This window comes from Paroedura picta, chromosome 4 (assembly GCF_049243985.1).
Source record: "Paroedura picta isolate Pp20150507F chromosome 4, Ppicta_v3.0, whole genome shotgun sequence".
NCBI classification, from domain to species: domain Eukaryota; kingdom Metazoa; phylum Chordata; class Lepidosauria; order Squamata; family Gekkonidae; genus Paroedura; species Paroedura picta.
Genome location: NC_135372.1, coordinates 142,285,931 through 142,310,858, shown reverse-complemented (window position 1 = coordinate 142,310,858; position 24,928 = coordinate 142,285,931). Strand labels below are relative to the sequence as shown.

General features: G+C 49.7%; 2 protein-coding genes across 6 annotated transcripts in view; both read left to right on the top strand.

Annotated features, from left to right (window-relative positions):
- The window catches only part of FNDC11 (fibronectin type III domain containing 11), a 417,259-nt gene that overhangs the window by 239,900 nt on the left and 152,431 nt on the right, over nucleotides 1-24,928 (top strand). The gene's annotated exons all lie outside the window — the stretch shown is intronic.
- LOC143836547 (tyrosine-protein phosphatase non-receptor type substrate 1-like) overlaps nucleotides 1-24,928 on the top strand; it is a 175,984-nt gene that overhangs the window by 143,256 nt on the left and 7,800 nt on the right. For all 5 annotated transcript variants that reach the window (XM_077335968.1, XM_077335966.1, XM_077335969.1 and 2 more), the window contains exons 3-8: nucleotides 1,592-1,933; nucleotides 5,215-5,529; nucleotides 6,539-6,880; nucleotides 15,555-15,668; nucleotides 17,559-17,580; nucleotides 21,385-21,424. In XM_077335968.1, the coding sequence (XP_077192083.1) occupies nucleotides 1,592-1,933; nucleotides 5,215-5,529; nucleotides 6,539-6,880; nucleotides 15,555-15,668; nucleotides 17,559-17,580; nucleotides 21,385-21,424 (1,175 nt within the window). The remainder of the gene's footprint in view (nucleotides 1-1,591; nucleotides 1,934-5,214; nucleotides 5,530-6,538; nucleotides 6,881-15,554; nucleotides 15,669-17,558; nucleotides 17,581-21,384; nucleotides 21,425-24,928) is intronic.

Below are 24,928 nucleotides of genomic sequence, written 5' to 3'. Positions count from 1 at the left end.
CAGGCTTCCTCGGGAGGTGGTGGTTTCTCCATCTTTGGAGATTTTTAGGCAGAGGCTGGAGAGCCATCTGACGGAGAGGCTGGTTCTGTGAAGGTTGAAGGGGGTGGCCGGTGACAGTGGATCAGCGAGAGGGTTGTGAGTGTCCTGCACAGCGCAGGGGGTTGGACTAGATAACCCAGGAGGTCCCTTCCAACTCTATTATTCTATGATTGACTGGGTACAAGATTATTTCTTTGTGTGCCACTCCCTAAAACCCATCAAGAATTCTTCACAGCTCTCTCACATTGTATTGCCCCAGGCTTAGGCAGAGAAGCAGCAGAGTGTTGCCTTTTGGGTGGGAGACACCAAAATCCTCGTGCCTCTGGTGCGTTCGTGAGGGAGTGGAAACGGAACCAGGAAGCTGAACGCAACAACCACACTTTCCACTTTGAGCGTGGGAGTTGGGTTTTTTAAATATATCTATATATAATAATTCAGAGGACGCCCCCCTAGCTTTTGAGGAAGCAGGTGCCCCCACGTGGTGGCCTGTATGCCGCAGCTCCCTCGTGGCTGTCTTTTCTGGACCGCTGAGGTTGATTTGAGCTTCCTAATTGGGTACATAATTTACAGAACAATGCCCCGTCTCCTCTGAGTCACCGCTTGAGCAATCAGCATGACCGTGCATTTCATGGGCACTGCAAGGACAGAGCATGCCGAACTGGAGTGCAGCCTTTAAAAATCCCCACCAATTAAGAGCTGACCATGAATGAGGGGGGGTGGGGGGATCCATTGCTGTGTGGCATAAGACCTCATGACATAGAAGAGGCACAGAAGGACAATGATGTGCTTATCTGTGCCAGCCGTTCTCGTCTTTTTTTACCCTTGAGAAAGCCCTGAAACATCCTTCAGGCTTCAAGGAACCCCAGAAGTGGCAAAATTGGGCAGAATGTGGTTGGGAAGCAGAGCTGTGGCCACGCCCACCTTGGGCCCCTCCCCTTCCTGCCCCCTCCCGGCCCATCATTGGCTATTGGGGAGGGGTGGGTTGACGTCACCATGTATGGTCATATCACCTGATAAACGTTTAAGATGTTTTTTACAATATGTTAAAAAACTCTCCCACCCATTCGGGAGATACTTCCGGGGTCTTCAAGAAACCCCAGGGTTTCCCGAAACCCCTGTTGAGAACACCTGATCTAGGCACCAAGTTCCCCAGCGGAAGATAACAATGTGCTAGGAACATAAGCACAGGCAAGCTGCAATGAACTGTTTTTGTTTCATGGCAATAAAAATAATAATCAAAATTATTTGTAACCCACCCTTCCCCAAAGGCTCAGGGCGGGTAACAACAAAGGTATATACAATAAAATAATACAATTGTATAATCGTTTGCATAGATAGTTTGAGAGGTGGAAATCTCCGCCTTCCTACAAAACTGGTGTTTCTAGTCTTGTGCCTAAATCTGGGTTTGGTGAGTGGGGCCACAGAGTAGATCTGCTTGGTTTTCTGTATTGTTCCTTGTCTTCTAGGATGCATTTTCTGTGAGGCTGGACACTTGTAGATGTTGCCCATTTTAGGGAGCCAAAGGGTAACCAGTCCTCCATTTTCATTGCAGGTGCCAGAGCCCAGGAGCTGGCAGTGCTACAGACCCGGGGACCCTTGAAGCTGACCGAAGGAGAGACCCTCCATCTCAACTGCACGTTGACCGGTTTCGGCCCACCTGGGGGCGTCAGCTGGTTCAAAGGTTCGGACCGAGGCCAGGCTCCTGTTTACAACGATAAATCACCACCTCGGCCCCGAGTGGAGAGGGCCGTTCCTCTGTCAGATACGGACTACAGCATCCGCATCCGCAGTATCCTACCCGAGGACGCCGGGACCTACTACTGCGTGAAGTACAAGGCGGGATCCCCAGAAACGGAATATAAAGTGGGAAAGGGCACTGAGGTTTTGGTGACTGGTGAGTACAACCCAGACCCCACTTGGGACCAAATGCACACAGGGCAGATAACGGGTGTGCCCCTTCCCTCTTCAAGACTGGCCTTTGAGAAATCTGAACTCTTGACATGCCCCGGGGCCTTTGGGGTGCAGCCCTTTCGTTTAGCACTCAGAGCCTCTGATTGGGGGACAAAGAGAGAGAAGAAAGGCTTTTCCCCATGGGAGGGGGGCCCAGACATTTTACTCCTTGCCCCTGCCAAGCAGCCGCTCCTCCATCCCCTCCCTCTGTTTCTTCCCATACGAATCAGCGGAGTGGCCAGCCGTGGGGAAAATTCTTCACAGATGCCCCTTAGTCCAGCCTTTTGACCACGGAGAAGCCCCCGAAATAATTTATCAGGCTTTGAGGAGCCCCGGAAGTGATATCATCTGTCACGCCTTCCTGCCCCGCCCCCTGGAAGTGACCTGTCACTGGAAGTGTCATCACCACCTGTGTTAACAGGCAGGCTCAAGGAGGATTGAAGGGGCGGGGGGGAGCCAGGAGGTAGTTTAAGGTGGGAATGGCATGCAGGCTCCAACCCACCCCAAGCGCAGAAAACACAACCAGAGGGGGAGCAATGCAAGTAGCTGGTTCCCTAGCTTGTGGCCAAGGCCATTAAGGCAGGAGGGGAAAGGCCACGGAACCCATTCAGAGCTCCCACAGACCCCAGATTGGGAAACCCTGGAGCCAATCTTAGAACCAAGGAGAGTTACAAAGATGTGTGTCTTGGGGGGTGGGGAGGGAGGGACACAGAATCCCCAAGCAAGAGAAATTCCCCTTTCTGATCTGGCAAGAGCCATATCCAGTAGCCCCCTTCTGTGTGGGGAAAGGGCCACCAAGCTACAGCCTACTCGAGGTGACCCCAGTGAGGGGCTTTGAAGGCAAGTGAGAAGCTGAGGGGGTCTGCCGTTGCCTTCCTCTGCAGAGTATTCCTTAGGGGGTCTCCCTTCCAAGGACCACCCCTGCTGGACTTCCAATGTCTGATGAGAACAGGCTACATCATGGCGCCTTCCCTCCCAGTAGCATCTTAGACCCTTGAGATGTCCAGACTGTAAGCCTCAAAGAGTCAACGTTCTCGTTGTCAGATACAATTTCAAATGGGGAGCCCTACCAGCAGCATTTCTAAGCATTTTTTTGCACCTCGCTGCAGGTGGCTCCATCTTCCACAGGTGTTCCAGTGGAGAAAGGGTGACACAAGACCCTTCTGTACAACCATTATTGTAGGGTGAGGTGGAATGGAGGAGGGACCTACCCTTCCCTGTTCAGAAAATGGGAAGCGACTGGATGCAGATGTTCATCCCAAATCCCCCAGGCCAATGAAACTTTGGTCTCTAGGACCAGGAAAACACACGAGTCATACCCAAAGCTGCTTCCCACTGAGTCAGATGAAATGGATGGTCCTTCAAGACCCGTCTTGTCCACACTGACTGGCATAGTCTCTCAGGCTGACGTCCACTGTGTCATCTCCTCACTGACCCTCTTCTCTGCATGTGCCGGGGATTGAACCGGTCCATTTCCGCACGCGAGGCAATTGCTCCGCCTCTGAGGCACAGCTCGTACCAAGTGGACAAAACCACAGGGGGATTTTGGACTCAAGGGACAAAGGTTCTCTCCGCTGCAACAAGAGTTGCGAGCAGGTTGCTTTGACTAGGGGAAGGCCAGGAATGATGGGTCTGCTGCTTCCTGGAGGTGCCCCTCAAGAGTGCGGGGGGGGGGGTCTCCCAAGCACCAGTTTCCACAACAAGGCTTAGGGCAAGGGCTTCTCCTTCACTGTGTCCAGGGAGGGAGCTGCATCTGGTTTGTCCCAGGGCTGCAGGGGTGAGTTCCACATTCCACGCAAAGCCACGCAGTGAAGCCCAGATGCTGATACGGTGATCAATATACCAGCCTTGGTGGCGAGGGGAGGCAGGGGTTGGATCCGAGGGTCAAAGCCAAAGGAGGAGGAAGGAGGGAAAGTACTCCACCATGCTCTGTCTATAGTGGCCAGTTGTTTTCCCCTGGTCCCCAGCAGGGGTAGGTGGAGGGGTTGGTTTGCCGTTGTACTCTTGTCAGATTGTAGGAGGAGATTTTTAGGGGGGTGTATTTCTTTATTTTTTCTTGTAACCCGCCACGAACCAGCTCTGCCGAGAGTGGCGGGCAATAAATTCAAGTAGTAGTAGTAGTAGTAGTAGTAGTAGTAGTAGTAGTAGTGGTGGTGGTGGTGGTGGTGGTGGTGGTGGTGGTGGTGGTAGTAATTAATTATTAATAATTAAATAATAATAATATAATAATACTAATAATACTAATACTAATGATACTAATAATAATAATAATAGATTCAGTGAAATGTCCCCTTGCAGACATTTCGTCCCGCAAGTTGTCATTCGTTACCACGAATAAAATAAAAGTTTGTTTCATGGTTCAGAAATTATTTTGCTCGTTTTTTGTTTGTTTGTTTGCTTGGAGGCCAAAACTGGAATGTTTATCTCCGTCCTCCCCCCCCCCCCGCCAACTAACATTAATATTCTTGACCAATTCCTGATCTTACTTGACCACTCCATTGAACGAATCAAACGGCCTAGCCGGGCTCCTTTTATGTCTGTGTGATCTTCCGTGGAGACGAGGCTGTTTTTCTGCTTGCAGAAAAAAAACAGCGCCACACTGCAGTGTCTGCCTTCGGGTCACAGAAATCGGCCTGACCTTCTCCACACGCCCTCTGCGCTGATTCCAGCCTTGGCGTTGAACCTCCCTGTGTGGAGGTGACCCTCGTAGCAAATCACGCACTTGGGAGGGCCACAAAGGAGGCCAAATAAAAAGCACTCTTCTTTGCTGGATTATATTTCTGTCTGAGTCCACGTCTTCCCTTTCACTCTCCCCCTCCCCCCCCCACAAAGCCCCTACATCTTCCCCTATTTCCTTCCTGTCCAGTCACACAAAGAAGGAAAATCACAACCATTACAGTGAAATAGGCTTCATTAGTCGTCTTATTGTGGGTAGGCCGGGCCAGGCCGATCTCACCCGATCTTAGAAGCTTAGCAGGGCCAGCCCTGGTTCTTCTTGGGTTGGGGGACCACCAAGGCACTCCAGGGTTGTCGTGCAGGCAGGCAATGGCAAACGACCTGTGCTTGACTCTTGCCTTGAAGATACTGTGGGTGGCCAGAAGTTGCTTTGACCTGCTGACACTCCCCCCACCCCTCCAAATGCCTTGTTGTGGCTGTGCAATGGCTTGCATTGTGGCATCCATGGGTGATGCTCCCGCAAAACTCATTTCTTCCTTTCTTCCTCAGCCACCCCATCCCAACCCTCTATCGGCGGCCCTCCAAGCAGAGTTGATCTGGGGACTTCAGTGACTTTTAACTGCACCTCAGATGGATTCTTCCCTCGAGACATCACGGTCACCTGGTTAAAGGATGGGAGGACCATCCATGCCTCCCAGACCTTCACTCTGCCCCCAGGGAAGAGCACCTCGTACCAAGTGGTGAGCACCGTGGAGGTATCCCTCACAGAGAAGGATGTGAAGTCTGAGCTCACCTGCAAGATCCACCACAACACCTTGAACAGCCCCCTGGAGCAGAGCTTCAAACTCGGCGATGCCCTTCGAGGTACAAGAACCAGCAGGTGGCTCAGCTGAGAATGGTGGAGAGCAGGGGAGGGGTCTCTCTGTCACGCCCTGCTGACCAACCTTGTGGAACATCCATCTTATTCATTTTTTATTTATGTGATTTCTCACTGAGTCTACAAGGGGATCACTGCACCTTTAGAGACAAGGGCGAGGAGCAGTGGGTTCAAATTGTGGTAAAGGAGGCTCCGCTGAAATATTAGAAAGCATTTTCTGATGGGGAGGGCTGTTTGTTGCCTTTGAGGGCGGTAGTGTCTCCTTCACTGGAGGGTTTTAGGAGGCGATTGGAGGAACACCTGTCAGGAGGGTTGATTCAAGAAGGTAGCCATGTTGGTCTGAAGTAGCACAACAAAAATTGAGTCCTATAGCCCCTCTGAGAAGGTGGGGGCTGGACTGGATGGCTGTTTGGGGTCTCTTCCAGCTCTGTGTGATTCCAATTCAGTCCAATAAAATCAGCGCACACATGCCTACCAATGCCTTGATCAAGGACCAGGCATCAAATAAAACCAGCTGCAGCATCCTCTGGGAGGCTCCGGGAAAGCTTCACCCCGCAAAGGCTTCACCGGGGGGGGGGGCTAGCACCCATTTTATTTTAAAATAAAATGGGCTTTAGATCTAGTTTATGCATAAAACATTTAAGAACTAATTGTTAGGATCAGGACTGGTTTATCCATGTAGCAAGTGTAATGCCAGGGGCCCCGCATGGTGCCTTTCCCCAACAACATCGGCAAACAACAAAATGGCTGCTACATGAGGAGGAGCCAGCCTCAAAATGGCTGCTGCAGGAGGAGGAGCCAGCCTCAAAATGGCTGCTGCCAGAGTAACTTACCTCAAGGAAGCCCAAGGGCAGGGGAAAAAATAAAACATTGATCTAAATTTTGATCCCCATGTTCCTCCATGGAGGTCTCCTCCTAAATGTTATCCTTTGAAGTCTCCCCAAAACAGAAGTTTCATTTTCTTGATACTGGTGTTCTCTGATTCCCTTCCCCCAGTCACCCCCAAGATCTCGATGGAGCCCAGCCACCTTGTCAACGCCCTCGTGAACCAGCTGGTGACGATCACCTGCAGTGCAAAAGGCTTTTATCCCAACGACACCAGTCTGGTGTGGAGGGAGAACGGCAGTGAGACGGATCCGGGAACCCCTGAGCCCGTGACCCAGGAATGGGACGGGACATTCTCCCTGAAGAGCACCCTGGAGGTGAATGCGACAGAGCCGAGGAACCACTCCGTGTTTACCTGCTACGCCGTGCACAGTTCCCAGACTTCGGATCATGTCAACGTGACACTGAAAGTCTTCAGAGAAGGAAAGGTGGACAACTTCTCACCTAATAAAGGTCAGTTCATCCAATTATTCATCGGCCATCATGCTCCTTCTTCTGTTTATGGTGGATGTCTTGAAACTATAGACCCTATAGGGCAGGGTTCTCTGGCCTTTTTGAGCCTGCAAGCACATTGGCAATTCTGACAAGTCCTAATGAGTGCGCCAACAAAATGGCTGCTGCAGGAGACGGAGCCAGCCACAAAATGGCCGCCACAGCTTCACTTCAGTAATGAAGGGCAGATCCTCGTGTCATGAGGTCCGCCTGGCCCATGCCAGCTTGGACGTTTCTCCCGTCCTGGACTTGGACTGGCCTTACAGGAGCCTCTTGCAGCAGCCCTCCATCTTTGCTTTACGCTTCAGAGAGCCTCTGTGGTCTCTTAGCTGGGTTCCCCTTGGGGACGCATCACCGTCCTGCTGCAGATCTCGCACCCGGGTGTGAGAGAGGCGATCTGTCCCCTATTTTGCCACCCTATGAGATCAAATGTCTTTTCTGTGGGAAGGTGGGCTTCCCGCCTGCACTTGGGCTAAGGAGGGTGCAATGTCCAAAGGTACAGCCAGCCAGGTTCTCCTTTGTCCCTTGTCTTTGACATGGCCTGTCTGTTGGTGCTGATTTCTTGCCTTGCCTGAATAAAACAATACAAAGTCCAGGGGGACCTTTAAGACCAACGAAAATTATCCAAGGTGTGAGCTTTCGAGTGCAAGCACTCTTCCTCAGACTATGAACTGACCATCAAGACAGTGGGGATATATAAGTAAAACTTCATTCTGTTACATTAGTAAACTGTGTCACAGCATCCAAATGCAGACATATGATATTTCTTTGCTAAACCAGCCAATCAGACCCTTCAAATTCAGTTGTAGTTCACGAAAACATAGGAGAAATAAAACGGTCAATGCCAGGGATCCACGGCTTCCACCCCAGCATTTACTGCTGGCCTCATCTGTCTCCATAGTAGTGTGAAAAATTACTACGGGTAGAAGCTGAGCTGGTAGCTATCTTGTCCTGGGAGCAGAGAGTTGGATTCAAAATTACATTATATATTACTAACAGCCCTTCCTAGCCAAACCTGTTGGGCATCTCATGAGAATTTGGGAAGCCCTCATGGGCCTCTGCAGTCTCACAAGAGAAAGGGGAATGAGGGATAGTTGCTCCAGCAGAGCCGTGTAAATGGAAAGCCCAGGATTTCGGAAAGGCCAGGGCAGGGGGAGGGGATAGGCCAGGCATGGCCAAACTGCGGCCCTCCAGTCGTCCATGGACTACAATTCCCACGAGCCCCTGCCAGCAGAGGCTCATGGGAAATTTAATCCGTGGCTATCTGGAGAGCCACAGTTTGGCCACGCCTGGCATGAGCAATTTCGTCTTGTCCCTCAAATCGGGTACCCGGGGCCACTGCCTCCCCGTCCCTCATGACAGAGGCCACTCTGCTTCTGCAGATTTGAAAGCGTGCCTCATTCCTTCGGGCCGTTCTCAGGGATGCCGCGCAGTTCTTTCCCCTCCCTCCTTCTGCAGTGCATTATGGGGATGGATTTCTAGCTCAGGCCCTGATCCCGAAAGGCCCTTGACGGAAACGGAGGCTGAGCTGAGCCCGTAGAAAAAGACTGGGGCAGGGACCGGCACTCCCGGTGCATGTCGAGAAAACCTTTGCTGGGCGAAATTTCGACGTCAGGGCAAGCTGTCGAAATAGACATGTCACCGTTTAACACAATCAGGCCAAAGGCTCCCGCTTCCACCCCTGACGTCTCCAGCTAAAAGATCAGGCAGGAGGGGATGGGAAGGGCCTCTGACTGAGACCCTGGAGAGCCACGGAGAGAGGTCGTGTGGCTCAGTGGAAGAGCGTCTGCTTGGGGTGCAGAAAGTCCCTGGCTTAATTCCCGATGTCTCCAGTTAAAAGGACTCGGTGATGGGGAAAATCTATTCCCTAGACCCTCAAAAGCCACGGAGAGAGGCCGTGGCCCAGTGGAAGGGCACCCGCTTAGCATGCAGAAGGTCCCAGGTTCAATCCCCAGCATCTCCAGTTTAAAAGATCAGGTAGGAGGTGATGGGAAAGACCTCCCTCTGACATGCTGGAGAGTCACCGGCAGACAATACTGACCTTGATTGACCTTGGTCTCCTTCAATATGAAGGTCGTTTCATGCCTCCGTGGGTGCATCCTTGAACCTATTCCTTAGTGCATTTCTGGACATTTCATTCCTGACAAGGAAAGTCGTGAAAGATTCCAGAAATCAAATAGGAGATTTGGAAACAGCCACAGATGCAGCCTTGGTAGATGCTTTGAACGGGCGCTCCTCGTATTCTGGCATCCCACAGAAAGATATTGGAAACTGTTTAGGGAACGTCAACGAAAAGACACGATCGTGTGCATTTCTGAGCAGGCTTTGTGCGGTAATTATTTTTCTTTCCGTGTGTTTTCTTGGCAAAGCAGAGAGCGTACACGCTCTCTCAGGGTGCCAGAAGTAGTAAATTTGTATATCGGGGTCTTCTATAAGATGGTGTTTTTCCTGTAAACAATCCTTATTCACGATCTGCTGCAAAACTGCGGGGGGGTATCGATGGTCCGTTTGTGGCTGGGAATGTTCACTTCTTTTGTTTGGCTCCTGTACTGAAATCGTGCAATTAAACGCAACTTCCATAAAGGACCCGGATATTAAGGCTATTAAAAAGACACAGACGCATTTCAGACGGTACCATATGGGAAGCCTACAGATTGTAACGTGCCTTTGCTCTTTCAAAAGTCGATATTCCGGCTCCATGAAAGAGAATATCCCTATGAGCCAATTTTTGAGGAATCGTTAAGATCATGCGGAAGTGACAGGCCCAAAAAGAGAAGCAATAAAATTAGGATGATGGGTGGGGGGGCGGGGGGGGGAGGTTTGCACAGATCTCTGACTGGTGTCCCTGCCTGCCCCAAGCATATCCGAGAGCCCAGCAGCTTCTTACAATGAGATTTTCACTTCCAGAGACAGATCATAAGTAATAACACAGGAAAGTAATATGTCTTGACAGGTTTGCCATCTCCAGGTATAAAGTTCCATATCCTTTAGTAAAAACCTTGTGGCCAACTTTATGAAATTTAAGCATACTGGGAAGATATACCGGTTCATATACCAGGGAGGGGGGGGGGAAAGACAGGTAGTGGAGGGAGGCAGGCAGGCAGGTAAGTAGACAGACATTAGACCCGAGTTTCTCAACCAGGGTTTCTTCACAGCCCTGGAAGGCTTTCCTGAATGGGCGGGAGGCAATTAATTTTTAACATATTTTTAAAATTTGTTAAACATTTATCAGATGATACCATCCTATATGGTCACGTTGACCCACCCTCCCCTCCCCAAGTAGCCAACGATGGGCCTGAAGGGGAGGGGCCCCAGGTGGGCGTGGCCACAGCTCTGCTGCCCAACCATGTTCTGCACAATCGCACCACTTCTGGTGTTTCTTGAAGCCTGAAGATTTCAGGGGTTTCTCAGGGGTAGGAAAGCTGAGAAAGGCTGCGTTAGATAGATGGCAGATAAACAGGCAGATGAGAGAGACAGGCAGGCAGGTGGGTAGATAAGTAGACAAATGGACACAGAGATGGACAGAGGGATAGATGGATATATGGACAGGCAGGCAGGTGGACAGGCACATATTTGCACATTCAAGGAGGGGAAAATTCCATTTGTATGGGATGCTCAACATACTATCCATGAAGTGCCTGCAAACCACAAGGTTGCAGCCATGAACGTACCTGCCACAACCCTGGGTACCCATAAATGGACCCACCCTAGCTAAAGCACCCCTGGAGAACCTCCCCAACCACTCAGGGAATATTTGGAGGCCCTCCGTTTGGTGCCCCCAGCTTCTGAGATTAGTCAGGAGGCAACCCAGAAGAGGGCCTTCTCAGTGCTGGCCCCAAAACTCTGAAGCCCTCTTGGGGGATCCGTCTGTCCTCTTCTGCCAGCAGGCAAACGCTTGGGCTTCCTTTGGCTTCCCCTCAGTGATTCCCTCCTGCAGCCAAAGCAACATGTGGCCTCCGTTCAGCGTCTCCCGGTGGGCGGAAGATGAAAACACTGCAAAGTAAATCGACGTGGAGCGAATTCCATATCTGTCTTCTGTTGCAGCCTCGGGCCTGTTGACTCGGGAAGGGTGGCGTGCATCTTTTCTGCACAAACTCCATTTCGTACCCAGAGAGCGGAGTGAAGGAGAGGTGTCTTTTAGAAAGGCAGTTTCTCAGAAACCCTTTCTCCCAAACCTCAAGTTGGTAGTCATGACCCGGTGAGGAAAGCTAAGCATTCTGCAAATGCCCAGACCTCCTTTTCTTCTTCTGAATCCGGGGTGGGCAACTCAAACAGTCTGTGTGGCAGGACCAGGGAATATCATAGGGGTAGAGCTGCCAGGATCGCCCGGAATAATGGTGGATCTCCAGGCAAAAGAAGCATCAAGTTAAAACTGCAAGATGTCACAGTCCCGCCATATACCGCAGGGGTCAGACCAGCCTGGAGTCTCATGTACAGTTCTGGAGGCCTCACTCCAAAAAGGACGTGGGCAAAACTGAGAGGGTTTAGAGGAGAGTGACGGGGAGGATCTGGGGCCAAGGGGCCTATGAAGATAGGTTGAGGGACTTGGGAATGTTCAGCCTGGAGAAGAGGAGGCGGAGAGAGGACAGGATGGCTCTCTTGAAGTATCAGAAAGGCTGTCAGGAGAGAGCAGGGAGCAGTTTCTGTTGGCAGTAGAGGAGAGGACCTGCAGGAATGGCTTTGAACTACATGTAGAACAGTACTGGCTAGATATAAACAGGGGTGGATTCACAGTCAGAGTAGTTCAGCAGTGGAATAGGCTGCCTAAGGAAGTGGGGAGCTCCCCCTCACTGGCAGTCTGCAAGGAGAAGCTGGACTGATACTCGTCAAGGATGCTTTAGACTGATCGTGCATTGAGCATGGGGTCGGACTAGATGGCCTCTAGTTCCCCTCCAACTCTATGATTCCGTGACTCCTTCAGGTAGTGAAACGTGGGACATAACAAAACAGCTCCTCTCTCTCCTTCCCTTCATCATGCTAGGAAGAGTTGAAGGCAGAAGGAAAAGAGGAAAAGACCTTTCCTCAGATGGATTGACTCCATCCAAGGCTTGAACTGGGCTGTTAACAATAGGACATTGGGGGTCATTTGTTCATGGAGTAACCATACGCTTGAAGCAAGTGGACCAACACACGCACACACACAAGCAAGAGAGAGACAGAACTCCAGATTCAACCGTAGCTCTTTAAAATAAAAAACACTGTAGACATAATTTGACTTAGAAAAGAGGGATACCAGAAGCAAGGGGGGCGTCGAGGACTTTGCTCCATTGTTCCAAAAGGGCTGGATGATATTCCTTTTATCTGCAACTTCTGCAACACATGTTATATTTAAGAATGGAAATTATTCTTAGATGCTTTAGGATGCTTAGGGCTGATCCTGCGTAGAGCAGGGGGATGGACTAGATGGCCTGTATGGCCCCTTCCAACTCTGATTCTGTGATTCTATTGCAGGTAATTCTCCGCCTTGAGGGCTTCTGGAAATATGGGAGTACCCCTCTGGTTTTCATTTTTTAAAAACCAGAGTCACTGGGACAGGTTTTCGACACCCTTCGGTTTGAACAGATTGCTATAGAATACTTTTATTCAGCCTTAATTGCGTCTCCATTTTAACAAAGTATATCCTGGGGGCAACCAACATGTCTCGGAATCAGTAGGAATCCCCTCCTCGGATCAAGACGGGGACAGGTGTTCCGGGAGATAAATCTGCCTTGCTCTCCTTCACTTGGCCTGGGGTGACAGCCGTCTGCAGGGCGGTGAAGCTGGTTCATAAAGGACTGATGTAATTACGGCGCTTAAAGGGTTTTCGCATGAGGGTTAGACGGGGATGGGGAGGAGACGAGATCCCGGTTTGGCGAGAACTGCTTTCCGTTTGTGCAATCCGTTTTCTAAGAACACGGCTTTTAATGAGACTGTAAAGAGTTTATTGCTCTTTTCAAAAAGGGGATTAAATTAAGGGCAGCATCTGGATGCGTTTCTGCCTGGAAACTCCAGACGTGTAATTTGGTTAAAAAACACCAGTTGGGGAGAAGGAGAAGAAAGAAGAGTTGGCTATTGTACCCCACTTTTTCTGTACCCGAAGGAGTCGCCAAAACGGCTTACAATCACCTTCCGTTCCTCTCCCCACAACAGACACCCTTTGAGGAAGGTGGGGCTGAGAGAAACTTGATATTACTGCTCTGTGAGAACAGAAGTATCAGGACTGTGACTCGCCCAAGGTCACCCAGCTGGCTGCATGTGGAGGAGCGGGAAATCAAACCCGCCTCAGCAGATTAGGAGCCACCACTCTTAAGCACTACACCAAGTAGGGGGTGCTGGATTTTGGTTTCCTTCCCTCCCATGTCTTTAGGGGAGGGGCTGTGGGTCAGGGGAAGAGTGTCTGCTTGGCATGCAGAAGGTCCCACGTTCAGTCCCCACCATCTCCAGTGAAAGGATCAGGCACTATGGGAAAGACCCCAACTTGAGACCTTGGAGAGTTGTGGGAAGGAGCTATGTCTGAGTGGAAGAACCACTGCTTGGCATGCAGAAGGTGCCAATCCCCGGTGCCTCCAAACAGAAGGTCCCAGCAGGAGGTAATGTGGAAGACCTCAGCCTTAGATGCTGGAGAGTTGTGCGGTGGAGGTTGTGGCTCAGTGGGAAAGTCTCTGCTTTGCATTCAGAAGTTCTCCAGTTCAATCCCCGGCATCTCTAGTTAAAGGGGCCAAGCAGGATTCTTTGGAAATTTTTAAGCAGAGGCTGGATAGCCATCTGACACAGAGGCTAATTCTGTGAAGGCTCAAGGGGGTGGCAGGTGACAGTGGATGAGCGATAGGTATGTGAGTGTCCTGCATAGTGCAGGGGGTTGGACTAGATGACCCAATAGGTCCCTTCCAACTCTATGATTCTAGGAGGTGATGGTAGAGACCTCTGCCTGAGACCCTGGAGAGTTCTTTTTGGGGAAGGGCTCTGGCTCAGTGGAAGAGTTCTGATTTTCAGGCAGACAGTCCCAGGTTCAATCCCCATAATCTCCAGTTACAAGTACCAGATAGTGTAGGATGCAAAAAAAACCACACCTGGCACCCTGGAGAGCTGGTGCCAGTCTGAGGGGGCTATGCTGGCCTCAGGACAGATAGACTTTGTATCAGGCAGCTTCACGTATTCATGGAAAGGAGGAATGAGGCCAAGCCCTCCTGATTCTTCTCCACCTGAGGGGAATGTAGTCAGCAGGTGTGGTAACTACCGGATTCCCTCTGACAGGTGTTTCTAGTTGTTGTTGTTGTTTAATATGTTACCCACCACTCCCGAGCTGGCTCGTGGTGGGTTACCGATGTCCAGTTAAAAGCCCCATTAAAATGGGAATAAAAATATAAGGTACAATAATTGGACACTGCAGCCACAGGCCTCTCATCATCTTCCAAGGCCAAAGTGTGGAAGGAGCTGACTGGCTCTGCGTGAGAAATGGTGACCCATGCAGTGGGAGGGGGAACGTCGAGAGTGGTGAGGGCATCTTCTAGACCAGGGGTGGTCAACCTGTGGTCCTCCAGATGTCCATGGACTACAATTCCCACGAGCCCCTGCCAGCAAATGCACATATCTGGAGGTCCACAGGTTGGCTACGCCCTGTTCCTAGAAGATTCTAGCCAGGAGGTTTTCTGATTGGTTAATTGCCATCACCTGACCCAGGTGTCCCAAAAGCTCTAACTGGCCTAGGTATTTGGAGTCAAGCTGGCAACCTGCCTATCTGCCAATGGACAGTACTGTAGAGCAGGGGTAGTCAACCTGTGGTCCTCCAGATGTCCATGGACTACAATTCCCATGAGCCCCTGCCAGCAAATGCATGGGAATTGTAGTCCATGGACATCTGGAGGACCACAGGTTGACTACCCCTGCTGTAGAGAACGCATCGGCTAAGGCCTGGAACTTTGTGACTGAAACAATGTGCCGTCTAATGCAACCTCTCACAGCATTAGATAGTTCAGCTAGCATGTCTTGCTTTTTTAGCCTGCTTCCTCTTGGAGCCTTGCGTTCCCTCTTGACAAATGGACATTCTCTATCTTGTGCTAAACATCATTATATGTATTTTTATGGAAATCTGTTTCTTGTTATATCCTCGTTTCCGTTCACGGAGTATCCTGACTGTTTTGAGGAGATAAATGTAATGAAACCGCCCTGTTAGAAAATTCATCTGTGCTGCCCTGCCTGGTCGACTCCAAAGATATATGGCTCCCTAAGGTCACAGGCTAAGAAAGGTCTTAGGGACTGGGGGAAATGACCCCCTCAAAACAAACAAGAAGCAGAAAGTAAATGCAACATTGCTACGTCATATGGAAGTGATGTTCGGAGGGGCGATGCTCTGGCTTTTGGGCGGAACTCTATGGTAAGAAGCTGATTCTACCATAGAGGTTTTGCCCATAAACCAGAGTGTCCCTAACACGCGTACATCACTTCCGGGTGACATAGCAACATTGTGTTTACTTCCTGCTTCTTATCCGCTTCAGGTAAGTGCCTGTCCATTCCCTGCTGGCTGGTCTAAAGGATTTGGGAACCCGATGTCGTTGCCAGAGGTTTGAATCCAGACTCTTCCGCATGCAAGTGGTGACCAATGTGACTCCAGTTGAACAGAAGGTGCGACTTTCACGTTTTCTCTAACCCGCAACAGGGAATTTCTTTTCGGATAATGCGCCAATCTCGTACATTCTCCTGCTGATCTGCGTGCTCGTCCTGGTCTTGCTGGCGGCTGCCTTCTACTTCGTCTGGGCCAAACAGAGGAAAGGTATGAAGGAATTGCTGTTGTGCGGTTCTCATTCAGGACAGCGACCAGGAAAAAAGCCCTGACACAACTGTCATAGTCCCTGTGCTGTATACCAGGGGTAGTCAACCTGTGGTCCTCCAGATGTCCATGGACTACAATTCCCATGAGCCCCTGCCAGCTAACGCTGGCAGGGGCTCATGGGAATTGTAGTCCATGGACATCTGGAGGACCACAGGTTGACTACCCCTGCTGTATACGGCATTGGTCAGGCCGCACCTGGAGTCCTGTGTGAAGTTCTGGAGGCTTCACTTCAAAAGGGACGTGGACAAAATGGAGAGGGGGCAGAGGAGAATGATGAGGGTGATAAACAGCCTGCGGATCAAGCCCTGGGAGGAGAGGCTGAGGGACATGGGAATGTCCAGCCTGGAGAAGAGGAGGCTGAGAGGGGACAGTATTTGGAAGATAGTCCTTTGGAGGAGGGGGGGGATGCCCTTTGGCAGCTGAGGATAGGACCCACAATAATGGCGTTAAACTACATGTAGAACGATATTGGCTAGGCATCAGGAAAAATGTTTCGCAGTCAGAGTAGTTCAGCAGTGAGATGGTCTTCCTAAGGAGGTGGGGAGCTCCCCCTCACTGGCAGTCTTCAAGCAGCGGCTGGACAGATCCTTCTCCTGGATGCTTGAGGCTGATCCTGCACTGAGCATGGCCTGCATGGCCCCTTCCCACTCTAGGATTCTATGTAGACCCTCTGAGAAAAGCCCGTGGATAATTAGTGCCCCCAGATCATTCCCCACCAGCTTGTGAACTTGATAGCCACCACAAATAACCAAGTGCAGTCTTCAGGGTGTGTGAACTGAGCCTTCGTCTGCCTGTGTAGAGGTGATCACAACCATCGCTCATTTCCCCGGGGAATCAACACTGACGGTTTCTAATAAGCATTGTGGCCGAGATGTCCTTGTGATCAACAAAAACATCCATCAGTGTTAGAATAAAATTGAGATACGGCAACTGCGGAATATCACTGGTTCGGAAATGGTAATAAATGAACCCATGAGATGTCAGGGGGTTTCAGAGAGGCCTTTGCCCGACTCCTAAAGAAAAGGAAAGGCAGCTCATTCTCTTGCTCGGCTGATGGGCACCCCGGCATCTGCTCAGAGGCAGCGTGAAATGGCTCAGTGTCACTGGAGGTAGAAGGATTGGTTCAAAAGCAGGTGGCGAGTTAAGGGAACTGGGGGATATCAGGGCATGGATAGGGTTGACCCTGCAGCGCTGCTGGCATCGGGTGGGCAGGGTTGCCTTCTGGGAGAGATGCAAGGTGCTGACATCACCTGGAAGTGACATCAGCTTGTTGGAGACATCTGGGAGGGCAGCACTCTGGCTTTTGGGCAAAACTCTATGGTGGAATCTGCTTCTATCCATAGAGGTTGGTTGGTTGGTTGGTTGGTTGGTTGGTTGGTTGGTTGGTTGGTTGGTTGGTTGGTTGGTTGGTTGGTTGGTTGGTTGGTTGGTTGGTTGGTTGGTTGATTGATTGATTGATTGGCTTTCTATGCTGTTCCTCTCCAGAAGGTCTCAGGGTGGCTTTCAGTGAGGGAGAACCATCTCATACAATAAAAACAATTAGGTCTAAAAATTAAACTAGTAAAACTGTTTCCATTTGCTCCGACCGTTAAAATCTCCTGGGCAGGAGGTCAACCGTACAACATAGAGTGGGCCAAAGGTAGATGGAATTGGAATTACGCAGGCCAAGGCTTAGGTGGAAATTAAGCAGGGGGGGCCCTATTCAACCACAACAATAGTCTCTCTTCTCACCTCCAATTATCAGCAGAATCTGGGTCTGTAGCAAAGCAGGAGTGGATAGATGTCCAGGGAAACACCCTCCTAAATGATGCTTGTTTCTTTTCTCTGTAGGTAAAGGTTCGACATCTGTCAGGTAAGCCCATGATGTTGCTTTATTTATTGAAGGAAACTGTGTATGTGTGTGAGAGAGGGGAGTTTGGATGTTTGGAGGGTGTGAATGCTTTCTTGACAATAATGCAAGTCAGCAAATGACTTTTTGTTCTCTAGAGACCTTTTGTTCTCTAGGTAGCATTCCTGGATCTCTCGCTGTGGGGGGCGACTTCCCACTGGTGACCCCCCCCCCAAAAAAAACTCCTTTCCCACTCACACCATTCAATATGCCGGCAAAGTGAAAATAGAGTAGGGGGGAGTACTCTCTCTTCTTTTTTAGTTTTATTTTCGGAGATTATAGAAATAAAACCAATGCAAACAAAATCCGGAACGACAAACTGCAAAGCCATTATAAAGCATCAATTATACAAGCTCACCATTAATTTAGAAAGTCAACGAAAATTCAACATACAGTAAAATGGATGAAACCCATTAGCCCCCATTAAAAATCCTCAACATTAAAAAATTTAAAAATTCACATGGTGAAAAATCATATCCTTTACATCAGGGGTAATCAACCTGTGGTCCTCCAGATGTCCACGGACTACAATTCCCATGAGCCCCTGCCAGCTTTGCTTTGCTGGCAGGGGCTCATGGGAATTGTAGTCCGTGGACATCTGGAGGACCACAGGTTGACTACCCCTGCTTTACATAGCTACAGAGGCGACAGGAGGCCAAATGTTCGGAGCAGATGTAAATTGCTCCAAACAGGAGGAGACCCTTAACAGTGGCTATTCCCTACCATAAACCTGGTTGAAGAACTCAGTTTTGCAGGCCCTCCAGAAAGCAGAAAGCTCTCCAAGGGCCTGCAGCTCCTCCGGGAGCTCATTCCACCAGGTAGGGGCCAGGACCGAAAAGGCCCTGGCCCTGGTTGAGGCCAGATGAGCCCTGCTAGGACCAGGTATGGTCAGTAGGTTGGTGTCTGCAGAGCGTAAAGCCCTGATTGAGACAATTAAGAGGTCCCTCAAGTATGTGAGTCCCAGACCACGAAGGGCCTTCAAGGTCAACACCAAGACTTTGAACCTGACCCGGGCCACAACCAGTAGCCAATGCGGCTGCTTCAGCACTGGCTGCATATGGGCCCTTTGGAGCAAACCAAATCTGTTCCAGTGACTCAAGGGGAGGCAGAGGTGAGCCCCCCAGTTCTGGAAGAAGGAATCGCAGAGGTGTGGGAAACATGTTCTCCTGACTCACTCAGGTGTGTGAATTTAATTGGGGGTTTTCTGGCAGGAAGAGACAGCTAGAGCGGAGACTGCTGCGGTTCTGCCTCGTGACCCGCCAGCGTTCATTCCGCAGTGATGTGAAACGTCGGCTCGTTAATAGAGGCCGCACAGAACGATAAGCCCAGCTTGTACGGATGTCAGCAGAGCCCGAGTAACGAGGCACCAGCGTGGCCTGGGTGGAGAGGGTTACATTAAGCAAGGCCTTAAACAAAGGTGGTGGGGTTTTTTAGCTTCTCCCTTCTCACACGCCACGGGCGTCTTCTCCGGAAAAGACGTGCACCTTTGCTTTCAAATATGCAATTAAAGGTCTCGGCGGTTAATTGCACCAATTGATCTATTAAGGCTGGCATCTCCAGCAAAGACCTCTCACTTCATTCATTCGTGCATTAAAAAAACAAAAGAAAACATCAGCGGAGAAGGAAAACCCGGTTGGATCAGACCAAAGATTCCTCCAGAGCAACGCTCTGGATTCCAACGGCAGCTCACCGCAGATGCCTCTGGGAAGCCTGTAAGCTGGGGGCCTCCCTCATATTGCCGCCCAACGATTGAGAGTCAGAGGTAGACTGCCTCTGAACATGGAGGTTTTGCTTTTAGCCCCATGTTTCGAGGAGACTGGAGAGTTCAGCTGTATGTATGAAGCTGTGTCTTTCAAAGGGGTCACCCGCCCCCCAAAATGTTTTGGCATTTTTATTCGGCTGTTCCAACAGAGGTGGTCAGTAATGCCCACGACAGCTTTGCGAGGTAGGTGGGACTGAGCGCAGAACAGGGCATTATTAATTTTTGGGATTCTTTGACTCCTGTTGGGAGTAGCCTTTAAAGCAGGGGTAGTCAAACTGCAGCCCTCCAGATGTCCATGGACTACAATTCCCAGGAGTCCCTGCCAGCAAATGCTGGCAGGGGCTTCTGGGAATTGTAGTCCATGGACATCTGGAGGGCCGCAGTTTGACTACCCCTGCTTTAAAGGGTAAGGCTGTTGTGAGGGAGAATTTACTCCCTGGAGGCATTTCCCACAAAAAATCACCACCTTTCCCCCCCCTCCAAAAAAATAGAGTGCAAAAACAGCTTCTGGCGGTGACCTTCAGTGGCAAAACGTCCAAAAGGAAAGGGTTACGAATTCCCCTTGTCGCCATAATGTCCATAGACCAAGGGTGGCCAAACCGTGTCTCTTCAGATGTCCATGGACCACAAGTCCCATGAGCCCCTGCCATTGGCAGGGGCTCATAGGACTTGTAGTCCATGGACATCTGGAGAGCCAAGGTTTGGCCACCCCTGATAGATACTCACCCTGTCAACAGCAATCTGACAAGTCATGTTATCATATTAAAAGCCCATTAATATTATCATGTTAAAAGCCCAGCTGTCAACGAACCTTGGAACACATAGCACATTCCTGGAAGAGTGCCTCTGCTGAACGTTCAAACCCGAATCTTCCTGTCCCTTCCCCCAAACCAGACATGTGCTCACAAATTTAAAAAACATATTAAAATTAATTCACTCCCACCCACTTGGGAAACCCTTCCAGGGCCATCAAGAAACCCCCAGGCCTTCACAAAACCCTGAACGAGAAAGCCCGGTATAGACATTAACATCCGGATACCATGTATTTAATATCACTTCAGAACTTCCTTCCCTCCCTCTCCCCTTGGAGAGGAGGGCACCTGGGCTTTAAAGTAGATCGGTTTTAATCTTTAATAGAATCAGAATCAGAATCAGAGTACCTTTATTGGCATAAAACTGCAAAGCATAAAATGACAATTTCAAACAGTTTCAGATGTAAAATCTATCGTAAAAGATTTTCATTTAGAATTGCCAGTAAAAACTTTGCTACTTTTATAATAGTTGCCGTGTCCCTCACGTTTAGTATCATTTTAATCCAGTCTTTCTCGTTAACACAGCTGAATTTCAATTTCTTCAGATGCTTAGCTAACGGGCGACGAAGTACTTCAAACTTAGGACACACCAGAAGTATACGGTGCAACATTTCAGGGACACCACATCCGTGTAAACAGTATCTCTGTTGTGAGCCGCCCTGAGCCCCCGTGGAAGGGCAGCATGGAGATTTGAAGGATAAAATAAATAAATAACCTGGAATCCCTCGTTCAGAGTAGCCTCCTTCCCCCAGAAGCCCACGTTCGCAGGTTGCGGCCTGTCTGGTCCACCCAGTTCTGCTGCATAGCTCGGCCATATGTTGAGGGATCTGAAGCTTGTATGGTTACTTAGAACGGAGAGTCAAAGGAAACCCCCTTGGGGAGGGGGGGAAGCCCAGGCTGAGTAGTGAGGGTAAGCTGGTGCCGTTATCACACATACCCCTTGCAGAGCCAAGAGTCCTGGGCCTAGTCTGCACACGATAGATAATGCACTTTCAAGGTGCTTTGGCAGCTGGTTGTTCCTGTGCAGAACAGGAAAGTCTACTTCTAAAGTGCACTGAAAGTGCATTATCTATCGTGTGCAGACTAGGCCCTTGGCAAAGCCTAGCAAGGAAGCCGTGCCAGGATTTTTACACGGTGGCAACCGGTGACTGCGAGAGCAAAATCGCTCCAATTCGTATTCTTCTTCCTCTTTAGGTTAAACGAATCCGAGAAGACTTCTGGGGGCACGAACCAGGTACGTCCGACTAATTTCTCGGAAGGCCAAACAGAGGCGAAGATGGGAGTTTGCTTACCTTGTCGGGACTATTTGTTTATTTGCTTGCTTGCTTCTTTTACCTCCTGTCTTTCCTTGCGGTTCGATAGCATGGATTCGCCTTGGTTGCAAATCCACAACGCGGCGAGAGAACGAAGGTTGTATTGATCACAACCGCCGTTTTTTGAGATCTGGGGTCACCGGGAGGTCGCCGTGCGCTTGCCGAGAGGGCTCGGCTCCAGGAGCATGGGAAAGGAATTACTGGTTCCGGACTACGGATGAGAGGGGAGAGGTGGTGTCCCACGGGCAGCGTGGCCGGAGCGTAGATTTGATAATAGTAACAATAATAGTAACTTTTGTCTATGATAGATTCAAACGGGTCGCCGTGTTGGTCTGAAGCAGCACAATAAAATCAGAGTCCAGTGCCACCGTTAAGACCAACCAAGATTTATTCAAAGTGCAAGCACTCGAAAGCTCACGCCTTGAATAAATCTTGGTTGGTCTTAAAGGGGCTGCTGGACTCTGATTTTGTTTGTCTGTGATGTTCGTGTGCAACATCGCAAGACGTATAAAGATAATATAGTAGCGGTCCCCAACCTTCTTGTAGTCGGGGACCGCCTCTGAGGGTGGGAGAGAGCCGGCGGCCCGGCCACAGCAGCTGCATGTAAACACGCACGCGCATGCGCGTTTTCGCCAGCAGGGGGCGCAAACACGCATGTGCGGCGGCTCCGCGCGTGCGCGTTTGCGTCACTGGCGTGTCAGCGGCCGCGCCTGCCTCTTCCCCCCCTCTCGCTGCGGGGGGGGGGAAGGCAGGCCCGGCCACTGGTGGCCCGGTACCATGGCCTTAGCGGCCTGGTACCAGGCAGCAGACCGGGGGTTGAAGACCCCTGTAATATAGCATCCAGTGGGATTTCATTGGGAAATTGAGGAGGGGGGCGTTCTGAGGCTTTGGGGTGCCTGCTGTCTTCAGTGGACTTGCACAGGAGAAATCTCTAGTGGATTGTGCCTCAAGTCAAGTCTTCTGTTGAGATGAGGGCAGAGTCTGTTTATTCCATTGTCAATCCTGTTGAATTCAGATCGATTTGAACTCGGGTCTTCCTCTCCCTCCCTCCCCATTGAAACAGAAAATTGTTCTGCACATGGTTAGGGAGGCTCAGAAGAGGGGGGGGAGGCAAATGGAGACTCTTTCTTTGTTTTCTTGAAGGGGAGGAGAGGATCCAAGAAGTCAGAGGAGGGAGGAAAAAATCCTTTCTTTTCTTGAAGTTGGGGAGAGGATCGAATAAGGCAGGAAAAAAAAATCCAAGACCGACAGAAGTTGAGAGAAATTAGGGGCTTCTCCTTTAAGGCAAGTTTGTCACATGACCACCTGTGGCCAATCATGGGTTCTCTACCACGGAGGAGAGCCCAGATTCAAAACAATGCGATTTTAAAATATATTGAGGGTTAAAAGCACTCAAGGATATCGCACAATAGAAGTAGGGTCACTCCAAATCAATCCTTCTTGCTGCAGAAGGAAAATTTAAATCGCCCCAAATCAAAACAGAAATCGCATTCTGTGTAGAGGGCAGGGACTGAATGGACCTGGGATTGGAATAAAATCCAAACTCCGTGCAGTTTACGCCCAGGAGACAGGCCAGGAACACTTCTGGACCACAAATTCCTCCCTCCCTCTTGCCACATCTGCTCACCAGACTTCGGAGAGACTGCGTGAAACTTTCCAGACGCTTCCCTCTTGACGATTAGGCGTAGAAACAAGCTTTGCTAATTGAATATTGGGTCTTTCCCCCCCCCTTCCCTTGGGGTTGTAATCGATCCAGAGGGGGGTGGGATAGAGGGAGGTTTGCCCTTTTCAGAAGCTCGCCCGGCTGCAGCAACGACAACAAAAATTAGTTCCTTTCTCTCGCAAAATAATCGCAGAAATGTAGCTCGCCTTTGAAAAGGCCCAGCTGCAAAGCAGCCGAGCACGGTTTATTTTTAGAGGTAGGGCTTTTGTGTGGGGCGATTGTGTGATTCTGCTGAGCAAACCCAGCTCCACACACCCCAGGCGGGGCCGGTTCCTTTGCTCGCAGAGCTGCACAGCTGTCCTGGAAATGGGACAACGTCATCCCTTGGAGACAATTGAGGAGTGATGTGTCGTTTTTAATCCATGCCGCCAGGACGGTCGGCCCGATTCCGCAGGAAAGAGCAAGGCCCGTTGTTGAGTTTTAAAAGTTGTTATCGTTTCTGTCTCCGTCCTCCTTCCTCTGAATTTTATATCTTTCTTCGATCTGTTCTATTACGTACGGCAACGATTTTGGGGGGGGTTCGAAGCTGTTTAAAACCACACGGTCTGCATCCTTTTTCGTTTTAAATTCTGTCATCCGCTATTATTCCTTTAATCCTTGTGTCTCATCTTATCTCGATCGCTAAAATGAATCATGAAGGTCACACGAGACAGCCTGCTGCGATCCTATTTCAATCGATGTTGTGTCTGTTAATTTTCTGTTTATTGAAAATTGTGTTGGTTGGCTCAAACATATGACTTGTTTCCAGTTCCAGAATTCCGAGCCATAAGCCCGTATGCCAAAGTTCATTAAGGAAAAAAGGCCAAGTCATATTATCAAACACTTTCTTTTGCATTTAAAAACAGAAACTCTGCCTTCTTGCTTTTTCTTGTTTACAAATTGGATTGCATCTATGATGTATTATCAAGTATTATCTTTCATATATCTCTATACATAGTACAAAGCCTGTCGACTTCTTCAGGCAGTCCCTCCCCTGCTACAAATTTTGTTAGTCTTTCTTCAGAAACCTCCTCCCCTGCCACAGATTATCATATATCTCTGTAGTACAAAGCCTGTTGACTTCTTCAGATAATCCCTCCCCTGCCACAAATATTGTTAGTCTTTCTTAAGAAAGCTCCTCCCCTGCCACAAATATTGTTAGTCTTTCTTAAGAAAGCTCCTCCCCTGCTACAAATATTGTTAGTCTTTCTTAAGAAAGCTCCTCCCCTGCTACAAATATTGTTAGTCTTTCTTAAGAAAGCTCCTCCCCTGCTACAAATATTGTTAGTCTTTCTTAAGAAAGCTCCTCCCCTGCCACAAATATTGTTAGTCTTTCTTAAGAAAGCTCCTCCCCTGCTACAAATATTGTTAGTCTTTCTTAAGAAAGCTCCTCCCCTGCTACAAATATTGTTAGTCTTTCTTAAGAAAGCTCCTCCCCTGCCACAAATTTTGTTAGTCTTTCTTCAGAAACTCCTCCCTTGCCACAAATTTTGTTCTGAATTTATACCAACTGCAGCAGTCCAAGACTTGCAAAGGGGAGGGTGTAGTCTTTCCTGCTTTTCCTTTCCCGCCAGTTTGCACAAGCAGTTTGCACAAGCAGCTCACACACGAAGTTACGATGTTCGTCGCTCTCCTGTGTACCCTTTCGATTTTATCTACGTCCTTCTTTAAGTGAGGCCTCCAGAACTGCACACAGTACTCCAGGTGTGGTCTGACCAGTGCC